At 58.1% G+C, this 18,414-nt stretch overlaps 1 protein-coding gene across 2 annotated transcripts in view; it reads right to left on the bottom strand.

The window, feature by feature from the left end:
* The window catches only part of KCNN3 (potassium calcium-activated channel subfamily N member 3), a 117,013-nt gene that overhangs the window by 33,428 nt on the left and 65,171 nt on the right, over positions 1-18,414 (bottom strand). For both annotated transcript variants that reach the window (XM_060644760.3, XM_060644761.3), the window contains one exon: positions 14,386-14,804. In XM_060644760.3, the coding sequence (XP_060500743.2) occupies positions 14,386-14,804 (419 nt within the window). The remainder of the gene's footprint in view (positions 1-14,385; positions 14,805-18,414) is intronic.

The raw sequence follows: 18,414 nt of genomic DNA, 5'->3' as shown, positions 1-18,414 counted from the left end.
GGAGGACCCCGGAGGGGGGCCCGTGGGTGCATCGGCCTCTCGGGGCGGGTACCTACACGGCTGTGAACGGGAAGACAGGTTCCCCGTGCGCTCGCCTCCTACAAGTGCCGGCACTCAGGTGGACGCTCTCTTAGGGACTCGCCTTCCGCTGGGGGAGAAGCAATCGAGGAAGCTCACACGGCGGCCGAGGCCCCCGCCGCCCTGGGCCCGTTTCTCTCAGTGCTGGAGAAAACACTGGAAGAGATTACCGCGAGGGCGATGGGGAGGATGCGTGCACATAACCAGCACGTGACAAACGGCTCCCTCCCTCCCCCGGGCTCGAGGTGACCCTCGCCTGGGGCTTCCGAGACCCCGGCCCAGAGCCCCACCGGCCCTTGGGCCTAACTTGGCCACAGCGACCGTCTGGCGAGCTCAGGAGGGCACCGTCTAATTTCCGAAATGACGAAAGCCTCGAGACACGCTGCTCCCTAAATAAAACCCGCACTTTAAATTACACGAAAGAACAGAACGAATGACGGGTGCTGGTAACTGAGGGGAGCGCTCGCACGCACGAAGCTTGACACGGTAATTACAAAGCTGGACCCAGCTCCCCAGACTCACGTTTCCTTAACTCTGTAAGCTTGACGACATAGTGTTCACGTCATTACTTCTGACCTACACTTTCCCGAAGACCGTCTGCCCCCCGCCCCACGCGGAGGCGTGGCCCCGAGGGCCACGTACCTGAGAGCGGGAAGTGGCTTCGGCGCTCTTCATGGCACCGTCAGCGTCAGCCTAGGAGCCAGACGGCACGTCCCCAGACGATCAGAGGACTTCACAGCCCGAACTGAAGAAAGACTACATGCGCTTCGCCCATTTTTCTCTTTCTCCCTTGGCCCCAACACACTCACGTAAGACACCCCTCCCCATTTAACACCCCGAGAGCCCTGCAGCAGGCAGTCAGGACCCCAGGGCGCCAGGCCTCCCCGCCCCGCAAGTCGGGGGACGGGACGGGTCACTGAGCCCGGCTGAGCTGTCGGGCCCTAATGCCCCGAAAGGGGACTGGGGCTCTACCTGTCTGCTCCCTTCCCAGGGCGGCCCGGAAGCAGCAGACCCGGGTCCTGGATTTTATGGTCTCCCGGCTCGTCACCTCCTCCTCTCGGAGCTTCATAACCCCGCGAAGGAGGCAAGACAGCTTGAAGCTCCAACCTGCAGGTCAGAACGAGGCCCGGGGAAGGAAGGGGACTGGCTGGGGTCTGACTTCACGAAGGGCAAGTGACTCGTCCAAGGTGGCACAGCCAGTCCCCTATCAGGGCTCGGCTTTGAGTCTGGGCTCTCTGACTTTCTGCCACCGCTTTCGATTCTGGACGCAATAGACTTACATGTAGGAATGCGAGGTGCTATTACAATCTTTGCTAATGTTACTGAACTTGAACCAAGCTGGTTTCATCACAGGTGGTCTAGGTGGGACTGCAAGGGCCCTGGACACTAAAGGGTGCAGCAGGGACTGCGATCCCGAGGGAGCAGTGAAAGGTTTTCAGGGGCAAGAGACGTCCCCGTGGGAGGACAGGCTGACGCCAGACACGCTACCCCTACGGCTGCGTGCAAGGCGGCAGGGCTGTGGCCGGGCGAGGTGGCGGGCAGAGAGGATCTGAGAGACGTTACAGAGTAGGAATAGCAGTCCGATGCCTGAATACAGAGCGAGGGTGCGGGCAGCGTGAGTGGTTTTGAGCCCCGGAGAAACTTATGACCCAGCAGCCCTTCTCCCCTTCTTCGTCAGTAAAAGAACCCAGGGATGAGCAAGGACTATCAATAATAAAGACTATGTTTTTCCATCCGTGTAACCGACCACTGGATGTGAATGAAAACGACAAGTGTTCCTTCCAGGACAAGTCTTTAAAGGGAGAGCACACATCTTATTTTGTCCCTTCCTCCCTCCTGCAGGCTAGAAGGCAAGTGGGATGGCTGGAGCTCCAGCAGCCTTCTTGAACTATGAGGAAGAAACCATGCCCGAGGGCTGGCAGGGCCACAAGACAGAAGGAGCCTGGGTCGCTGATGCTATGGAGCACCATACCTGCTCTGGACTGACCTTTCCAAGTCTTCTTTTGCATAACAAAGAAACTTCTATTTTGTTTAAGCTGCTATTATTTTGAGTTTCCTGTCACTTGCAGTCAAAAGCTAGTGCTCACTGACAAAGCTCCTGAGAAAAAGAAGACAGAAACAGAGAAGCAGAAAGCAATAACAGGCTATACGCTGATTCTGAACATGGACTTGATGTACGGGACACTGGCTTGTGAGAAAACGCATGTGAATCGGCCTGGATGCACACGGGGCGTCTGAGAGCTCTCCTGCCAGGGCCCCACCTCCCCTCCCGGCCACAGCAAAGTGGCTCCCTCCCTACTTCCGGCTTCCTCTCCAGGCAGGTGCCAGACCCATGCTCTTAGAACGAACCAGACCGTGTTACTCTTCTAGGTAAGAATCTTCAGAGGCTTCCCTCCGTCCTTGGCTTCCATGCCCTAGCACCGCCCAAGGCCCCCACCGTGGGCGTCCCGCCCCTCTGTAGCTCAGGCCACGGCCACACGTCCGTCCATCTTCTGTCCTTCTGGTGACTCCGCGCACCGCGCCCTTTGCCGGCGCAGAGTCTCTGTACGTGCTGTTCCCTCTTCTTGGACGGCCTGCCCGCTTGGTCTGTAAACGGCTCAGCCGTTCTCTGCTGACGCATGACCTCTCCAGAGCAACCTTCCAGGCACGTCCCGGCTGAGCAGGATGTGGCTGTCCAACCCCATTACTTAAAAAAAAAAAAAAAATATTGCAACCTTGTGTTTAACTTCTTCACAGCACGTAGCCTAGATGTGAAATCACTCATTTGGTCCCCGTTACCGGCTTTCCCTGGTAAACTATAAGCCCCGTGAGGGGGAAAACCGTGTGTTTTGTCTTCTAAGGTATATTTAACCCCTAACACAGTGCCTGGTGAGTAGCTGGACCCAATATGACGAATAACACCATTATTTAGCAAGCTGTTCATATTAAAGCATCCTGCTCTGGGAGGCCGGGGCATTCCTGAGCTGGTAGCCGGGTCTCTGGGGCGGGCACGACGGTGGGCACGACAGACGATGTCCAGTCCAGGGAAGCAGATCTGGCAGAGGAAAAACTGGAAGAGACGGTCCAGAAAGCAGGGGAAGAGACCCCGACCCTCGGCACTCAGGCCGCTGGCCGGACAACTACGGCTTTCGTCACGGAGACGACCAAGGGGGAGCGACGGACCCCAGGCTGGACGCCCGCCCCTGCTAAGGCTGGGAGCAGGACACGGGCCTCTGGACGCCGTGAGCCCCACCGGATCCCCACGTAGCTTAGCGGCCTCCTGGCCTGACCTCAGCTGTGGTTCCTGTCCGGTGGTGCCTCCCGGGGCCAGGGTGCTGGACGCTCACCTCAGGACTCAGGCCAAGCGGGGCGTCCGCATGCGCTGGGGACAGGTCAAGGGGAGAGCACGGGGCTGCGTGCTGTCCCGGGTCTCACTCCTCCGTCCCAGCCCACGTGCCTGCCCGGCCACTCTCAAGCTGCGTCAGAAGGAGAAGGATGCCAAGAAGAGAGGGGGTGGTGTAACATTAGGGCGCTGGATTCGGTCTGGGGCCTCCACCCGGTGGGGGCTCGGACGAGCAGGAGGGAGAGGTCAGGTCAGAACGGAGTCCAAGGAGCAGAGACCATCAGTTTCAAGAAGATGAGACGGGTTCTTGAATATCTAAGGGGCCTTTGGTGGAAGAAGGAACACCAGCCCGCTGCAGTGCAGGCCCGCAGTGAGCTAAATGCTCTCCCCCTGCCGAGGGCTTTCTGGGAATCAGAGGTCCTGCTGTCCCGTGGCTAGCTCGCCCACGGTCACCGCCAGTAGGAGCCCGAAACCATCTCTGGCCAGATGGAGGTGCTTGGAACACCAACCTGTGTTGCTTGAGTTTCTTTTGTGTTGATACAGAAAACAGAGTCAGGACCCAAGTCACAAACTAGGAGAAGGCTAATTATAACCAGCATCAGGAAGTGTTTCTGTCGGAACTGTCTGCTCAGAAGGAACGGTCTTTATCAACGTTTTTTTATTTATTTTTGGGACAGAGAGAGACAGAGCATGAACGGGGGAGGGGCAGAGAGAGAGAGAGACACAGAATCGGAAACAGGCTCCAGGCTCCGAGCCATCAGCCCAGAGCCTGACGCGGGGCTCGAACTCACGGACCGCGAGATCGTGACCTGGCTGAAGTCGGACGCTTAACCGACTGCGCCACCCAGGCGCCCCAGAAGGAACGGTCTTTAGACTGGTGACTTCCTGGTCCCAGGGTGAGTCCAGCAGAGGCTGTAGGACTCCGGTCAGGGTAAGTACATGAACGGTGCGCAAGGCAGACAGTAGAACCAGGAGCCAGGCCGTCCTCTGACTTCAGCCGGGTCGTGTCCATCACGGGACTCGGCCTCTGTGCACCGACACCCACTGAGCGTATGTTGGCTCAGCCGAGACATGTTTAAAGTTTCCAAAAGGAGTTTTGCTACCTGGGCCCTGGGCCCTCTCCTGTGGGGTGCCAGGCCCACGTGGCCCGTGTGGGCCGGCCCACAGGAGCCCCGATGGCAGGCAGCTCCCACGAGCGTCCTGGGAGAGTCTGACCGGTGTCAGGGCTGGTGATCCAGTCAGCAGGGGACCGTGGTGGGGCCAAAAGCCGTAGGCCGTGCACAGCGGGCAAGTAGGTGTCTAGGTAACGGGGGGTGTCCGGGGGGCACGCAATGAGCTGCCATTTGGGACATGATGTGTCCTCCCCCATTTCCCTTCTTAGCTCAGCCCCTGGGTGCCTGTGGCCCAGTGTCGGGGGTGGGGAGTCTGCATTAAACGGGAGGAGAAAGTCTCATGAAAAGATCCCCCAGGGGCGGCACGGTGACATGGGGACCACAGGGGTCCACACCGGCATGGAAGCGGTGAGGGCGTGCTGACCCTGGGCCACAAGCACGCAGAGAAGGCCTACGGGCGAGGGCCTGGGGCCCTTGCTGGGGGGTGCCTGCCCTCGGGTGCAAGGCACCAGGCGGTCACCAGGGTCACACAAAACAGCCACACGTGGAAAGCCTGATAGAATGTGGTTTTCCGGTCTTGACTAAGGCCAGCCCACGAGTAGCTGTGGCTGACGTGGCCTACAGGAGCCCCTCCCTTTCCTCACCTTAGCTCCCTCAGAGGGTTCCAACTCTCATAGGATTTTCGGTAACGGTCACCTCCCAGCCCTGAAGCCCTTTTCCACCGTCCCGGGATAAGAATTAAACCCTGGGGCCTTGGGCTACCTGGTAAGAAGAGCTTCCTTCCTTCCCACACACGGTGGTCATTCCATCCAGCCCCCTGCTGTGGAGCTTGGTTCTCGCCCAGACCCAGCCACAGGGAGAAGGCTGGTGCTCAGCGGGGCCTACCTCAAGGCAAAATCCTGGAGGCAGACACTGGCCCCTTCCCAGCAGAGAGCAGTTAGGGAAACCCAGACTTTAGGTTCGACACAGGCTGGCGTAATTTGGGGACCGACTTGCTGAAAAGATCGGATGGTTTCTCCTGAGTGCAAGACGGAGCTCACCTCACACCTGCACGGCCCCAAACGTAGCGCTTAGGAATGCTGGCTTTACGGAAATTCGTCATTTCTCCAATTCTTGACCCTCCTGAGAGGGGTCATCTACTATTATTTAACATAAAAGGCGAATACGATAGTCACAAGTGAACCGTTACGTGCTGAAGTGTCAAAGAGCACAAAATCGCCGCAAATGTGGAGAAGCCTTGCTGAATCACAAACCACCGAGAAAGAGAAAGTGTAGAGGAGTAAAGATGCGGAAAAATGTCAGACAGGCCCCTGAAACCAGAAGGGGGGCTGCTAGGACCGGGAATGGGGGACAACCCTGGAGCAGAGACCCAGCCCCAAGCCCCTGCCGGCCGACCTCACCGTTGAACCTGAATCCCGCGGCCACTGAGACCCCGCCCGCCGGTTCGCACTCCCGGCCCCGCCCCTGCAGACCCCGCCCCCTAGCCCCACCTGTTACCGCTCCCCGCCCCGCCCCTGTCGGCCCCGCCTACCAGCCCCCGAGTTCGCACTCCCGGCCCCGCCCCCTAGCCCCACCTGTTACCGCTCCCCGCCCCGCCCCTGTCGGCCCCGCCTACCAGCCCCCGAGTTCGCACTCCCGGCCCCGCCCCTGCAGACCCCGCCCTCCGGCCTCACTGTTAGCTCTTCCTACTCCGTGGAGACCCCGTCCTACCCTGCAGACCCCGCCCCCCCCCCCCCCCCCCCCCGCCCACTGTTCGCGCTCCCACACCTGCCCCGGGTCGGGGACAAGGCCGCGGCCTCCAGGAGGAACTTCACCTGAGAACAACTGTGTGTAAAACCCCAGCCCTTCAACTTGACCGTCCAAGCCCTGTTGACACGACACCCGAGCTCCTGCCCAGAATGAAAAGAGGGGTCTTGCGGAGGGAGAAGCCGCCCCCCCCTCCATTCCATCGAGGCATGAACACGAGGGCAGGACATGGGTGCAGAAAACACGATAAAACGGAGGGGGAATCACACCTAACACCCCGCGGAGGGCACTTAGGGTTTCTGTGTTGCCAACCACCTTCCACACGTCTGGTACCGATTTCAGATCGCAACCCCCATACGAGGCAAGCCCTGTGTCACGACTATTCTCCTGCCTTACAGGCCTCAACAGGCTGATTTTTACATCGTCACCCAACTGCCCATCTTAAGGACGCGCTGTGATTTACTTACCTGCTCAAACCCTGGCCTTTAATTTGGTGTCTGACTCTCCACCACTGGAGAGGGTGCCGTGCTGAAGCACCAGCGGGAGTCTCCCGTGGTCCCCCCACCCGGAGGGAGGTCTCCCGTGGTCCCCCCACCCGGAGGAACCACCCCCCCACCAACAAAAACAGCTTTCTCCAGCCCTCATTACGCTTATTTAAATTTTTGTCAACTCCAGAGGAGAAAAAGTCATTCTGCGTGTCGTTTCTATGTGTGGTTCTCTGGTTAGCAAGGCTGAAGGAGTGTGTTCTCACTGGCCTTTGTATCTCTTCTGCGGTGGTTGTCCGTTTTTACTTTTGGCATTGTTTTTTGCTTTCTGAGAGGAGTTTTTCTGATGGGGTTCTGAGACTGCTTTGTGTAACAGGGATGTTTACTTCTTGTCACATTTGCTGCAAATATTTTCCCTCGTGTAACATTTGCTTTTTTAAGTAGGCATGTATTTTTTGAAGGGTGGAAATCTAAAGTTGCGCACAGGCCGTGCACAGAGGCGACAGTCTCTCTCTCCATGTTCTCTTCCGAGGTTCCTTCCCATCTCAGGATTGATTAAATATTCACTTTGTTTTCTGGAGCTTACTCGTGGTTTCTTCTTTCACATCTGACTCTTTAATCCGCCTGGAATTTATGTCGATGGCTGGTGAGAGGCGGGCTCTAATTTGATTTTTCATCCAGGGATCTAATCTCCAATCTCCCCGTTAACATTCACTGAAGAACCTACTGCTTCCTATTTGGTTTTCTTTCTCTTATCGCTTCTCAGCCCTTGACTGAGATCAACTGTGGTTTTCTTCCTCATCTACTGGGTTCTTACATAGTAGGGATTATTTCAGGGCTTCCCCTTAGGGTTCACTGATCTATCACTACTGATCCTGAAGTAACACCACCGGGACTTAGTTTTATAATACATTTTATTTATTTTTTTTTTTTAATTTTTTTTTTCAACGTTTTTTATTTATTTTTGGGACAGAGAGAGACAGAGCATGAAGGGGGGAGGGGCAGAGAGAGAGGGAGACACAGAATCGGAAACAGGCTCCAGGCTCCGAGCCATCAGCCCAGAGCCTGACGCGGGGCTCGAACTCACGGACCGCGAGATCGTGACCTGGCTGAAGTCGGACGCTTAACCGACTGCGCCACCCAGGCGCCCCTATAATACATTTTAATATCTAGCAAAGTCCCTCTCAATGATCTTCTTTCAAAACAAGTTAAGCTATTATCGTTTATTTATTAAAACATCACAAAATCAGTACTTACTCCCCCTTAAAATTCCTAATTTTCTTTTATTTTTTATTTATTTATTTTTAATTTTTTTTTTTTTAACGTTTATTTATTTTTGAGACAGAGAGAGACAGAGCATGAACAGGGGAGGGTCAGAGAGAGAGGGAGACACAGAATCTGAAACAGGCTCCAGGCTCTGAGCTGTCAGCACAGAGCCCGACGCGGGGCTCGAACTCACGGACCGCGAGATCGTGACCTGAGCCAAAGTCGGACGCTTAACCGACCGAGCCACCCAGGCGCCCCCCTAATTTTCTTTTAATAAAACCCTTTTTAAAAATGTTTTTAAAGTTCATATGTTTATTCTGAGAGAGGGAGAGGGAGAATCCCAAGCAGGCTCCACGACATCAGCACAGAGCCCGATGCAGGCCTCAAAGTCACAAATCGTGAGATGGTGACCTGAGCCGAAACCAAGAGTCGGACGCCCGACCAACTGAGCTGTCCAGGTGCCCCTTAATAAAAAACTTTAGGGATGTTTTCCCTCCACATACAACTTTGGTCACACCATGACATTTTTGTCAATGGATGCTTAAAAAGAAGATGTATTATTTGTTTACAGGCTACAAAGTTCAATATTTATCAGTTATTAAAGCAGTCAGTGATTCAGGTCTCAATCTCCTTATTTATTTTTGCATGAAATTTCACAGTGTATGCTACTTTTATCCATATTAAATGGTCCTTCTAGACCATTTAATGCTTTTTTGCTTTGAATTCTAGTTGGTTTAAAATGAGGATTTCTCTTCAATTGCCCTTTGGTTTGTACTTACCTAATAAATCTCGGGTATTCATTTGTTTTTCCAGGTCTTTCTGCTTTAGGAACCTCTTCTGTAAACAGCATGAAATCAAATTTTGCTTTTAAATCCCATCTAGGAGACACTGCTTTCGAACAGCGGAGGGAAACTCAATTATGTTGACTGTTCTAAACTGTGAGGTTTTTTTTTTTTTTCTCACCTGGCTTCACGCTTTCTGTGGTTTTAAATTCTTCCTACTTCTTTTGTCCTTCTGCTCCTGACGCTGTTTGTGTCTCGTGCAGGGGTGTGGAGGGGGCACGTTCTCAAAGAGGGGAGAGGTGGGCCTCTGGGGCGGGGTTTGCGGATCTCAGGTCGGCCACTCCCCAGCCCTGGGGCCGACACGACACGTTGTTTGGACCGCCCTGTGCCTCAGTTTTCTCACATGGAGGGTAGAGATGAGTGGCAGCAGCCCCCACACCCCACGGAGCTGTGGTTAAGTGACATAACACGTGGCTGGTGCCACTGCTGTCCTCGTTGTCACACTTCCAAACTCCACCTGTGGTTACCTTTAGATCTAAAAATTATTTAAACTGTATCTCTCTAATTATCAAAATTGAGTGATACGGCTTTAAAATTCTTTCCTACCTGAGAGGACGAAGGTAGTCCGCTCTGACTCATCCTTCTTTGTCTTCTCTCCACTTTCTAATCTGAGGGTTTGCAGCCTCTACCTATTACGCGTTTTTTTCTCCTCGTCTTCCCAGAGTCTGCTGTTTGCCTGACATTGGGGTTGGGTTTTGCAGCCACGGTGTTGCCCACCTCTCTTGCTCTCACATCACCCCATCAAGACCTTTACTGGGATTCATTCCCCGAAACTTCTGAGCCCACAGAACTCCAAGCAGGACTTCTGTTCCTGTGTCCTTGCGGGAATGACACTAATGTCTGAAATGTAGGGCTCCAGAGGAGAAGCGTGCTCTGTGCAGCCCATGTGTCCTGGGATGGCTGAACCTTCAAGTTCAGGCAGTTTTCCAGAAGGAGTTTATTTGCAAACGTGTAGGTATACCTTCATTTCCCTGTCCTTCTATGTGTCCATCTGTCTCATCTTTTTCAAAAAATTTTAATATTTTTTTGGGAAAGAGAGAGAGAGTGAGAGAGCAGGGGCAGGTAGCAAGGGAGAGACAGAATCCCAAGCAGCCTCCACACTCAGCACAGAGTCCGACACGAGGCTCAAACTCACCAACCGTGAGATCATGACCTGAGCCAAAACCGAGAGTCGGACGCTGAACTGACTGGACCACCAGGTGCCCCCGATCTGCCTGGTCCTCTCCCCCACCCCACCCCTCAGGCCGCCAGTTCTGGAAAAGTTTTCTTGGTGTACATCTTTGATGACGCTTTTTTCTCCAAATTATGCTGGTTCTTGGGTTTGGCCTTGATTCTAGAACCTCCAATTCTGACCCACGATTCACCATCTCTCATCTCTTTGTTCTGTTCTACATTCTGGAAGAACTTTTAAGTTTGTCTTCCACATCCCACATCTTTTAAAAACTCAGTGCCTCCAATGTGAATTTTCTTTTTGCTCAGACAATTTTAGTTTTCTGTAACTCTGTGCCTATGTGAACCAAATACGGTTTCCTTTCATATCTGCTCCCTCTTCTCTGGCACAGAAATCACAGCCTCTTGCACCATTAGAGAAGCCCCAGAACCTTCTAATGTTGCTCTCTCCTCTCCGTCTCTCTCATAACAACGTTCTTCTGCACCTGCAGGATTATTTCCCCGTTCTTAATGCAGCAGGTTTGTTTCCAGGGCCTCGGGGAGGATCCCCCCCACATGCTCTGCCGTGAACTTGCCTCAGTTTTGGGGTGACTGTCCAGACCCGGCACCTGCCTGCCTTGGGCTCTTCTCTGCCCCCAGGGACACTGGCCTCTCCCTCCTCCAGCTGGAGGGCAGGCTTCTTCCAAAGTGGCAGGTGCTCTCCTGTCCTCACTGACTAGCCCTCTGACCCTCCAACCAGTGGTTTGCAAGGTTTCGAAGTCGTGGACTCCCGTTGGCACAAAGATTCTGGGCGCGAACCCCTCTACTGTGTGTGTATTTATCGTACGTTGCGCACAAGAGTTACCATCCACTCTCATGGTGAGTACTTAAAGGCTGAAGTTTTGTAGTAAAAATGACTGGACAGAAGTCTTTCCCATCGTCCCCGTGGGTATCAGTGTGCATCCCACGCTGGCGGCCGCACCGCAAACCCCTGGGGGCCCATCAGAACCCACAGCCCCTTCTCAGCTCTGCCCACAAGGGCTTGGCCTGGGGCTGTGTCAGCCCCACCCAGGGGGCCCCCTAGACCGCGTCCCCACTCGTTTCTCAGCCTTGAAGCCCCCTGCCCGTAGTGGCAGGGGTCTGTGGGAGGGAGAGGCCAAGGAGGGGGCTGTCCTCGCTTCTTGGCTTCTGGCTGGCGCAGACCAGACCCAGGGATCAGACCAGACCTGAGACCCAGGCATGGGAAGGTTGGCTCTGTGTGAACGAGAGAAAGAACGGGCCACTGGTGGTTTCCGTCCGGTTCCAGGGGCAGGGCCTCCAGAATCCCATTTCTCGCTGAAGCACAAATGTGTGGAAAGAGATGAACGTTCACACCGTCACCAGCAAAGCCCTGCCGACAGGCTGGCTGTGTGCAGAACTCAGAGCCGGGAGGGAAGGTCCACAGGGAATCCGTTCAAGAGGCTGGAGGTCGTTTGCCAAACTTTACAGATCCCGCCCACGTCATCCTCTGCTCGATCACAAGACTCTCTGCACTTCATCAATGTTGAAGGGTCCTTGTTGCCGTCCCCAGGACGCTGGGGACGCCCGGGGGGGGGGGGGGAGGGGGGGCAGGAAAGCCCACTTCCTGAGCCTGCGGCCCCTGAGGCCGGGCTCTCCCCCAGCCGGGCTGCTGGCGGCGACAGAGCTTAATGAGGAGGTTCCCACGACAGGCTCGGGGGAGGGCTGTGGGAGGCGGGCAGGCGGCCAGGAGAATCCCGGAGAACGCCCAGGCCACAGCTGTCAGGCCCGCAGCCGTGATGGAAGGCGGCTCCGGGTCCAAGGAAAACAAGCTGTTGTCACTGCCCTGCCGGCAGCCAGGGGCAGCCCGCCCTGGGCGAGGGCCACCTCCGTCTCCTTCCTCAGAAGGAGCAAATGTGCAAACCCGTCCTTGTCACATAAAAGCCAACCTGAGACACAAGAAACGTCTTTTGAAACGCGTCTTGCCGGAGAGGGGTCTCCATAGCAACCCGGGAGTGTGTGTCCATGACGAGCAGGGGTCCGGGCCGACAACAGCGCCGGGGTGCGGAGCCTGCCCCGGGCATCGGCACATGCGCGATTCTCTAGGACCGCCACGCTGCTCTGTGACCTCGGGCAAGCCGTGGGCCCCCTGCTGTCCGCGGGGACAGAGGCGTCCCCAGGTCAGCTGGGCCAGATGGAGGTCACCTGCCGGCGGCCCGATGCCACAGCCCCCAGGGCAGCCCAGCTTCGGGCCAGGCTCTGACTGACTGGCTCCTGCCCCTTATCTATGACCCGACACCGGGAAGGGCCATGGTCACTTAAGCTGGACCCTGAAAGAAACTGCTTGGTCACGGCAAGAGGAGTGTTTCCCCGAGTAGGAAAAAGTGCACTCGTTTGTACATGTTGTCACAGTCCCGAAGGCCGGACTCGGGCAGGCTTCCCGCAGGGCTCTCCCGGGGCTGCTCCGGGTATCGGCACCCAGGGTGCAGGGCGCAGGCCAACGGCGGCCGTGAGGTGCCAGGGGTCAAAGGGCGCCTCGGGCGACCCCTCGGGGAGCCCTGGAGCCCGGACGGCCCCGGGTAAAGGCGCTGGGCCTTTACAGGCCTATGCTGACAGGTCTCCGCTGGGGCTTTAACTTGGGCCAGGCAGCTCCCTTCAGCCAGGGCAGCTGTGGGGGAGGGGCAAGGCCTGACAACCCCCTGGGGGGAAGGACTGGGCGTGTGGGTGGCACCTCCACTCGGCCTGAATTTACCCAGAAGTCCCTCCTCACCCCCCTTCACCCCCACCCCAGCCAGGACCACGGTACAGGGGCAGGAGCGCAGACAGCAGAGGCCTGGGGTCTGAGCTCCAGCTGAATGGCCGTGACCCTCTGGGGTCGGGTCTCCTGGTCCCCGGGAGAGGCCAGGCCACAGGTTCCTTGCGAGGGCGAGAGTCGCCTGGGGTGGGAGACATACGTGGGCCGGGTTCACACTCTGGGCCCACACTTGCCAGCTCTCCCACACCGCCACCCCAGGCCGGCGCTTTCCCCCAGCTTCCTCAGCTCTAAAGTGGGGATGCTCAACAAGCCGAGACCACGGAGACGACACACAGAGAGCTGGCGGCAGAGCTCGGAGCCAGGAGCAGCTGCCAAGGCTGGGCTGTGCCTCAGGTGCCATCGAGAGGAAGCCGTCTGGGCAAAGGGCCTTTTCACAAGAGGAGGGGGCCCTTTAGGAGGACTTGGGACTTGCTCACTGTAACTCCGTGCCTTTGCTGGGACCTCAGCACGTCTGCGGGCACGAAGCCAGGGGAGCCCGGCCCGGGCTCAGAAGCCTCGGTGGGCCGTTCAACGTCAAATAAAAGGCAACAGAGTACTTTGCAAACTACGTGCTTATTTTTGAGTCAAAAATAGTCATGGACCCGTGGCAGGTTCAAGTTGCAATGAAACTCACTTGCAGACGTCTTGGTCCCGGTTCAGCCCATTTGCTCGTCTAAAAGCCACAGTGAGCATCACACGCACGCAGGGCTGATGCAAGGGTGTGGGAGGTTTCAGACACCTTAAAGGGCTTGGCGAACTCAATTACAGGTGTCGGAAGGCTCGGCTCAGATCAAGTAGGAAAGAAAACAGGGAAGCATGGGTCCATGTGTGGTAGGAGCTGCTTGCTTCTAATTATACGAAGAGGCCACGAAATTCCCAGGAGTTACCGAAAGATCCCCGTTACGATTGATTTCCACTCTCGCGGTGAGGCAGTGCATGGGCCCCACTCAGCACCGACGACAAGGCCTGGAAAGTAGGTGTTATGACCCCCGCTTGCAGGTGACAGACCTGAGGCCCAGAGAGGTACCGTGACCCGCACAATGTACAGCCAGGAGTACGATCAGGACTTCAGGGCTGGACCCAAGCCCTCCCCGCAGGACGCGCGTCCCCCCCCACCAGGCGAGCTTGTTAACATGCAAATCCTGTCTAGTGGCTCTGGGTGAGGCCTGAGCCTCCACGTCTAACAGGTTCCCGGTGACGCGAGGCTGCTGGTCTGCGGACCGCTCGCCGCGTAGCGAGGCTCCCACAGTGCACAGTGAAAAGGGTTTCTGGGTGAATACCTTTGAGAAAGTCTGGACTCAACAAAATGAAACCAGTTTCCTTATGGCGGGACTTCCCAAAGCCTTGAAAATGCCGGTGAGGCATCGTCAACATCCAAGAGGAAGAGACAATACGTAACTGCAAGGTGTTAGCCGCGAGGACGGGCGAGGAACGCACCGGATTCCACGCGGGTTTACAGGGGGACACCGAGGACAATGCACGCGGCACCTAGCTTACCCAGCCTGTGGTCCGGCCCCGCCCGCTCCCCGCCCCCCACCACCCCGATCCCCCGGCCTCGCTGCCGCCCCAGCCGCCGCGGAGCGCACGCGTGTACCTTTCGCAGACACGCACGGTCCAGGCGGCGATGATCCACAGCGAGATGCTGAACACCAGCAGCACGGTGCCGGGGCAGATGGTCATGAGGGTCTTCATGACGAAGCGGGTGTTGAAGTTGATTTTGTTGAGCGCCCCGATGCTGCGGGACGAGGCGTCCGTGAACAGCTTGCTGTGCAGCAGCATGACGCGGGCAATCAGGTACAGGCGCAGGAACATGGGGATGGACAGGATGATGTCCACGTCGGCCTCCGCCCGCGACGGCGTGTAGGAGAAGGCCAGGCGCGCCGTCCAGAAGAACTTGTACTCGCCGGGGACGGGGTGGATGGCGCACACCAGCATCTCCAGGCTGATGCGCAGGACGCGCTCGCAGGTCATGGCTATCCGCCAGTCGTCCGCGCCATTGTCAATCACGAAGAGCTGGGGGGGGCAGAGAGCGCGTTAGAGGGGCCAGGGCTCGCCTGGGGCCTCCGGGGAAGGGCCGCGAAGGGGAAGAAGAGGCTCTCGTTTATATTCACAACAGGACGCTGGGCCCCCGCCAGGCCCTCGAGGGGACGCGGAGAGGAAAAGGTGTTTCCTACGCGAGCGAACTCCCAAGGCTGGTGTAGACGCCCGTCCCCGGCAGAGGAGGGATGCCAAGGGCAGCCAGCACCTTGTCCCCACGACGCAGCAGAGTGTTCGCGTGGGGGCCCTAGAGCCAAACTGGCTGGGTCCGGACCCTGAGCCCAACACTAACCAGCACTGGGATCCTGGGGACGTTAGTGAGCCTCACTGTGCCTCAGTTTCCTCATCCGGGGACCAGACAGCACCTGCTATGCAGCCACCACTGGGAGGCTGTGATGGATTAGCCTACGCGACAGGCTTGGCCCCGAGCCGGCACCCAGGAAGCGTTAGCGGTTAGGACTCCGGGCACCACAGACGGACGGGGTCCCGCCTTTCTGTAAAATGAGGGTTGGGCCCAGTGATGGCTGCGGACCTTGGGGCCCTCCCCCGGCTCGAAGCGGAGATTCCTGCTGCCGTGTGGCCGGGCCTGGCTGGCGCTGGGGTTCACATGTGGGGATGTCACATATGGGGATGGCCCTGGCCCCGTTCTCAAGGACCGTCCCGCCTGAGGATGCGAGGTTAAACAGAACAGCTCGGACGGAGCGCAGCCTCCGCAAGGGGCACCGGGAGAGGGCGCTGAGCCCAGCCGCCAGCCGGGACTCCCCTCCCGCCTCCCCCAGGGCAGCCGAGCAGGGGGCCCGGACGCAGGTTTCCACCGTCCCCAGACACAGAAAGGCCCTAGTGGCTGCTCCGTGGGTGTCCTCTGCTCCTAAGTGCCACCGACAGGCCACGCCATGGCCGTGTGACTGCTGGCCGGACTCTTCCCACACACAACGAAAACCATCCACCTGTGACAACCAGCGTCGGGTTACTATAGAAACTGGGTTCACCGTGGGCAGGAGCTGAGGCAGTGAGTGGCAGACCTCCCAGACTCCCCGGTGGGGAGGGAGACGGGAAGGCTCTGCCCGGCTTGACAGGAAGGTGCCGGCCCCCCCACCGGGGGGTACCACGTGCCCCTCAAGGGCCTGCTGGTGTCAGTTTCCCGGGGGGGTGGGCCGTGGGGGTCGAGGCCAGTGAGCGGCACTGGAGTGTCTACACCCAGTTATTAGCTGTGTGACCTCAGGCAGGTCAGACCGCTTCTCTGAGCCTGTCTCCACGTTTGTCCCGGGACTGTTAGTGTTGACCCTGCCCGCCTCGGGGGGCCAGCGTCGGGATCCAGTAAGACGGATGATACGAGGAAGTGTGCATCAGCAACCTCTCCACATACGTGAGGCATCCAGGCGGCCGGCCCGGGGGTTGGGGGGGGTGGGAGGGGCACTCACACACGGCCTGGGGGAGCGATGGACGGATGGACGGACGGCCATTCCCAGCTGCAGACTGAGAGCCTCTGCCAGATGGGGCTCCAGTGCAGGGACCCACAGGCTGCAGGGTGGCCAGTGTGTCCCAGGAGATCCCACTGCTGTCCCCCATGAGGACACCCTCACGCCCACTCCCATCTGACCCCTGGAGCCCCAGGACGGCCTCGCTGCTCCCAGACTTAGGAAGGACCCCACCCTGCCACGTTCTCCCTCAACTTCCTCCACGGCCCTTACAAACTGCAGATCTTGGGGCGCGCGGGGGGCTCAGTCAGTTAAGCATCTGACTCCTGATCTCGGCTGAGGTCATGATCTCACGGTCTGTGGGATCGAGCCCCACGTCGAACGCTGTGCTGACAGCATGGAGCCTGCTTGGGACCCTGCCCTTCCCCTGCTCGCGCGTGCTCTCTCTCAAAATAAATACATAAACTTAAATAAAATAACAAATTGCAGATCTCAGTATGTACCCGTCATGTTTCCTCGGTCCTTGTGGGTCTCTCCCCCTGGGACGCTAGAACTGCTCGGACAGTTTGCTAAGGACACCCCTGCCCGGGGCCATCCAGACCAAGCAGATCCGGAGCTCTGAGTGTGAGGCCCCGGCATTGGGTGTTTTCTTCGAGCTCCCCAGCCGACCGGAGTGTCACCGGGCCGGGGGTCCGGCGATCACAGCGGGAACTCCAGAGGGACAGGGGCTGTGTCCTCCGTGTTCCCTGTGACGCCTCTGTGCCCAGCCCAGCTCCTCACATAGACCAGGTGTTTGATGACTGCTTTCCGTGGGGGCCGGCGTGGCTGAGCTCTCCCCTCAGGCTGGGTCTCCTCCTCTGAGGACTGAGGGGCAGGTCAGATGGTCCCCCGTCTGGCTTGGCCCTCCCACCTCTCTCTCCTCCAGAGCCTGGGGAGACGGTCACTGGGGCGAAGGGTGTGCAGGGAGGGGACCGTGTCTCCAGCACCTGGGTGGGTGGTCACTGGGACTTCGGTGACTGAAGGGTGTGTGTGTGGGGGGGTGGGGGGACAGACCATGTCGAATGGAAAAGCGCAATGTCTCTCCCTGACCACCCAGAGCGGAAGTCCCCACGAGAAACTCACTCCTAAGCCTGAGACCAATGAAATACCTAACGATTCATCCGACGCCGTGGGAAGGACACCCGCCGATGCCCAGGGGTGGTCCAATCTGGAACAAAGTGTCCCAGGTGAACTTCAAGCCCAGAAAGTTCTGGAGCCAATCTGGAACCAGGATCTCAAGCAGCATGGACCAGAGGGGTGAGGACCCTCCTCCCCTGAGCCCCAGCCACGCACCCTGGTTCCGGGGCAGCCTCTGTGCCCCGAGGATGCGGACGTGGGGGCCCTCGAGGTCTGCTCTGGGCAGCCATGGGGCAGAGGCCTCGGAGGCCCGTCCAGGCTGACTGTGAGCGCCCTCCCACGGTCGCCCCAAACACCGGCCACGTTGTCCCAGATGCTGAGAGCTCCTGTCCCCGAGGTAAGGGTGACCTGGGACCAGCGAGCAGCTCCCTGACTCGAGTCCGCTCCACACGTGACCCTCTGCCACCCGAGCAGCGGATCTAGAGCCCGGAGGACACGCAGCCGTTCCTGCCACCCCGACACCTTCAGTACAACCCCGACAACACGGAGCAGTTAGTGAGAGCCGACCACAGACGTGCAGCGGGGCCCCTGAGCCGGTGACCGCGGCCGAGCGCGGGGCACTCGCGGAGCCTCCAGCGGGCCCGAACCATCTCCCGTGAAGCCCGTTTGCTAACGAGATGTGGACGCTGTCCCGTAATGTTCTGGACGCCGTATGGCGAGTGACAGACAGAGCGGCCGCGTGGGGAGAGGCGGTTGCCAGTGCGTCGTCTGCTGACCCTCGTGGCCTCGTGGCTGAGCGCCACGGCCTCTGGCCACGCATCACGAGGGGGGCCGTCTCACACACTCCCAGCCCAAGAAACGACCCACACTCAAAATTCCCAGTATGATTTCTACCGAATGCACGGGACCTTCACGGCACGGTGAAGTCAGACCAGTGCGCGCGTGACCTCGGGCACAGCAGGCACATGCTCAGAGAGCGACGGCAAACGCTTTCCCACACGGAGAAGGGGATGCCGGGCGGCGGTGCGGTCACGACCCGGCCGGTGGCAACC

The sequence above is a fragment of the Panthera onca genome, chromosome F1 (assembly GCF_046562875.1).
Source record: "Panthera onca isolate mPanOnc1 chromosome F1, mPanOnc1 haplotype 2, whole genome shotgun sequence".
In the NCBI taxonomy this organism is placed as follows: Eukaryota; Metazoa; Chordata; class Mammalia; order Carnivora; family Felidae; genus Panthera; species Panthera onca.
Note: the sequence above shows the minus strand (reverse complement) of the source record. Positions and strands in the feature narration are given on the sequence as shown.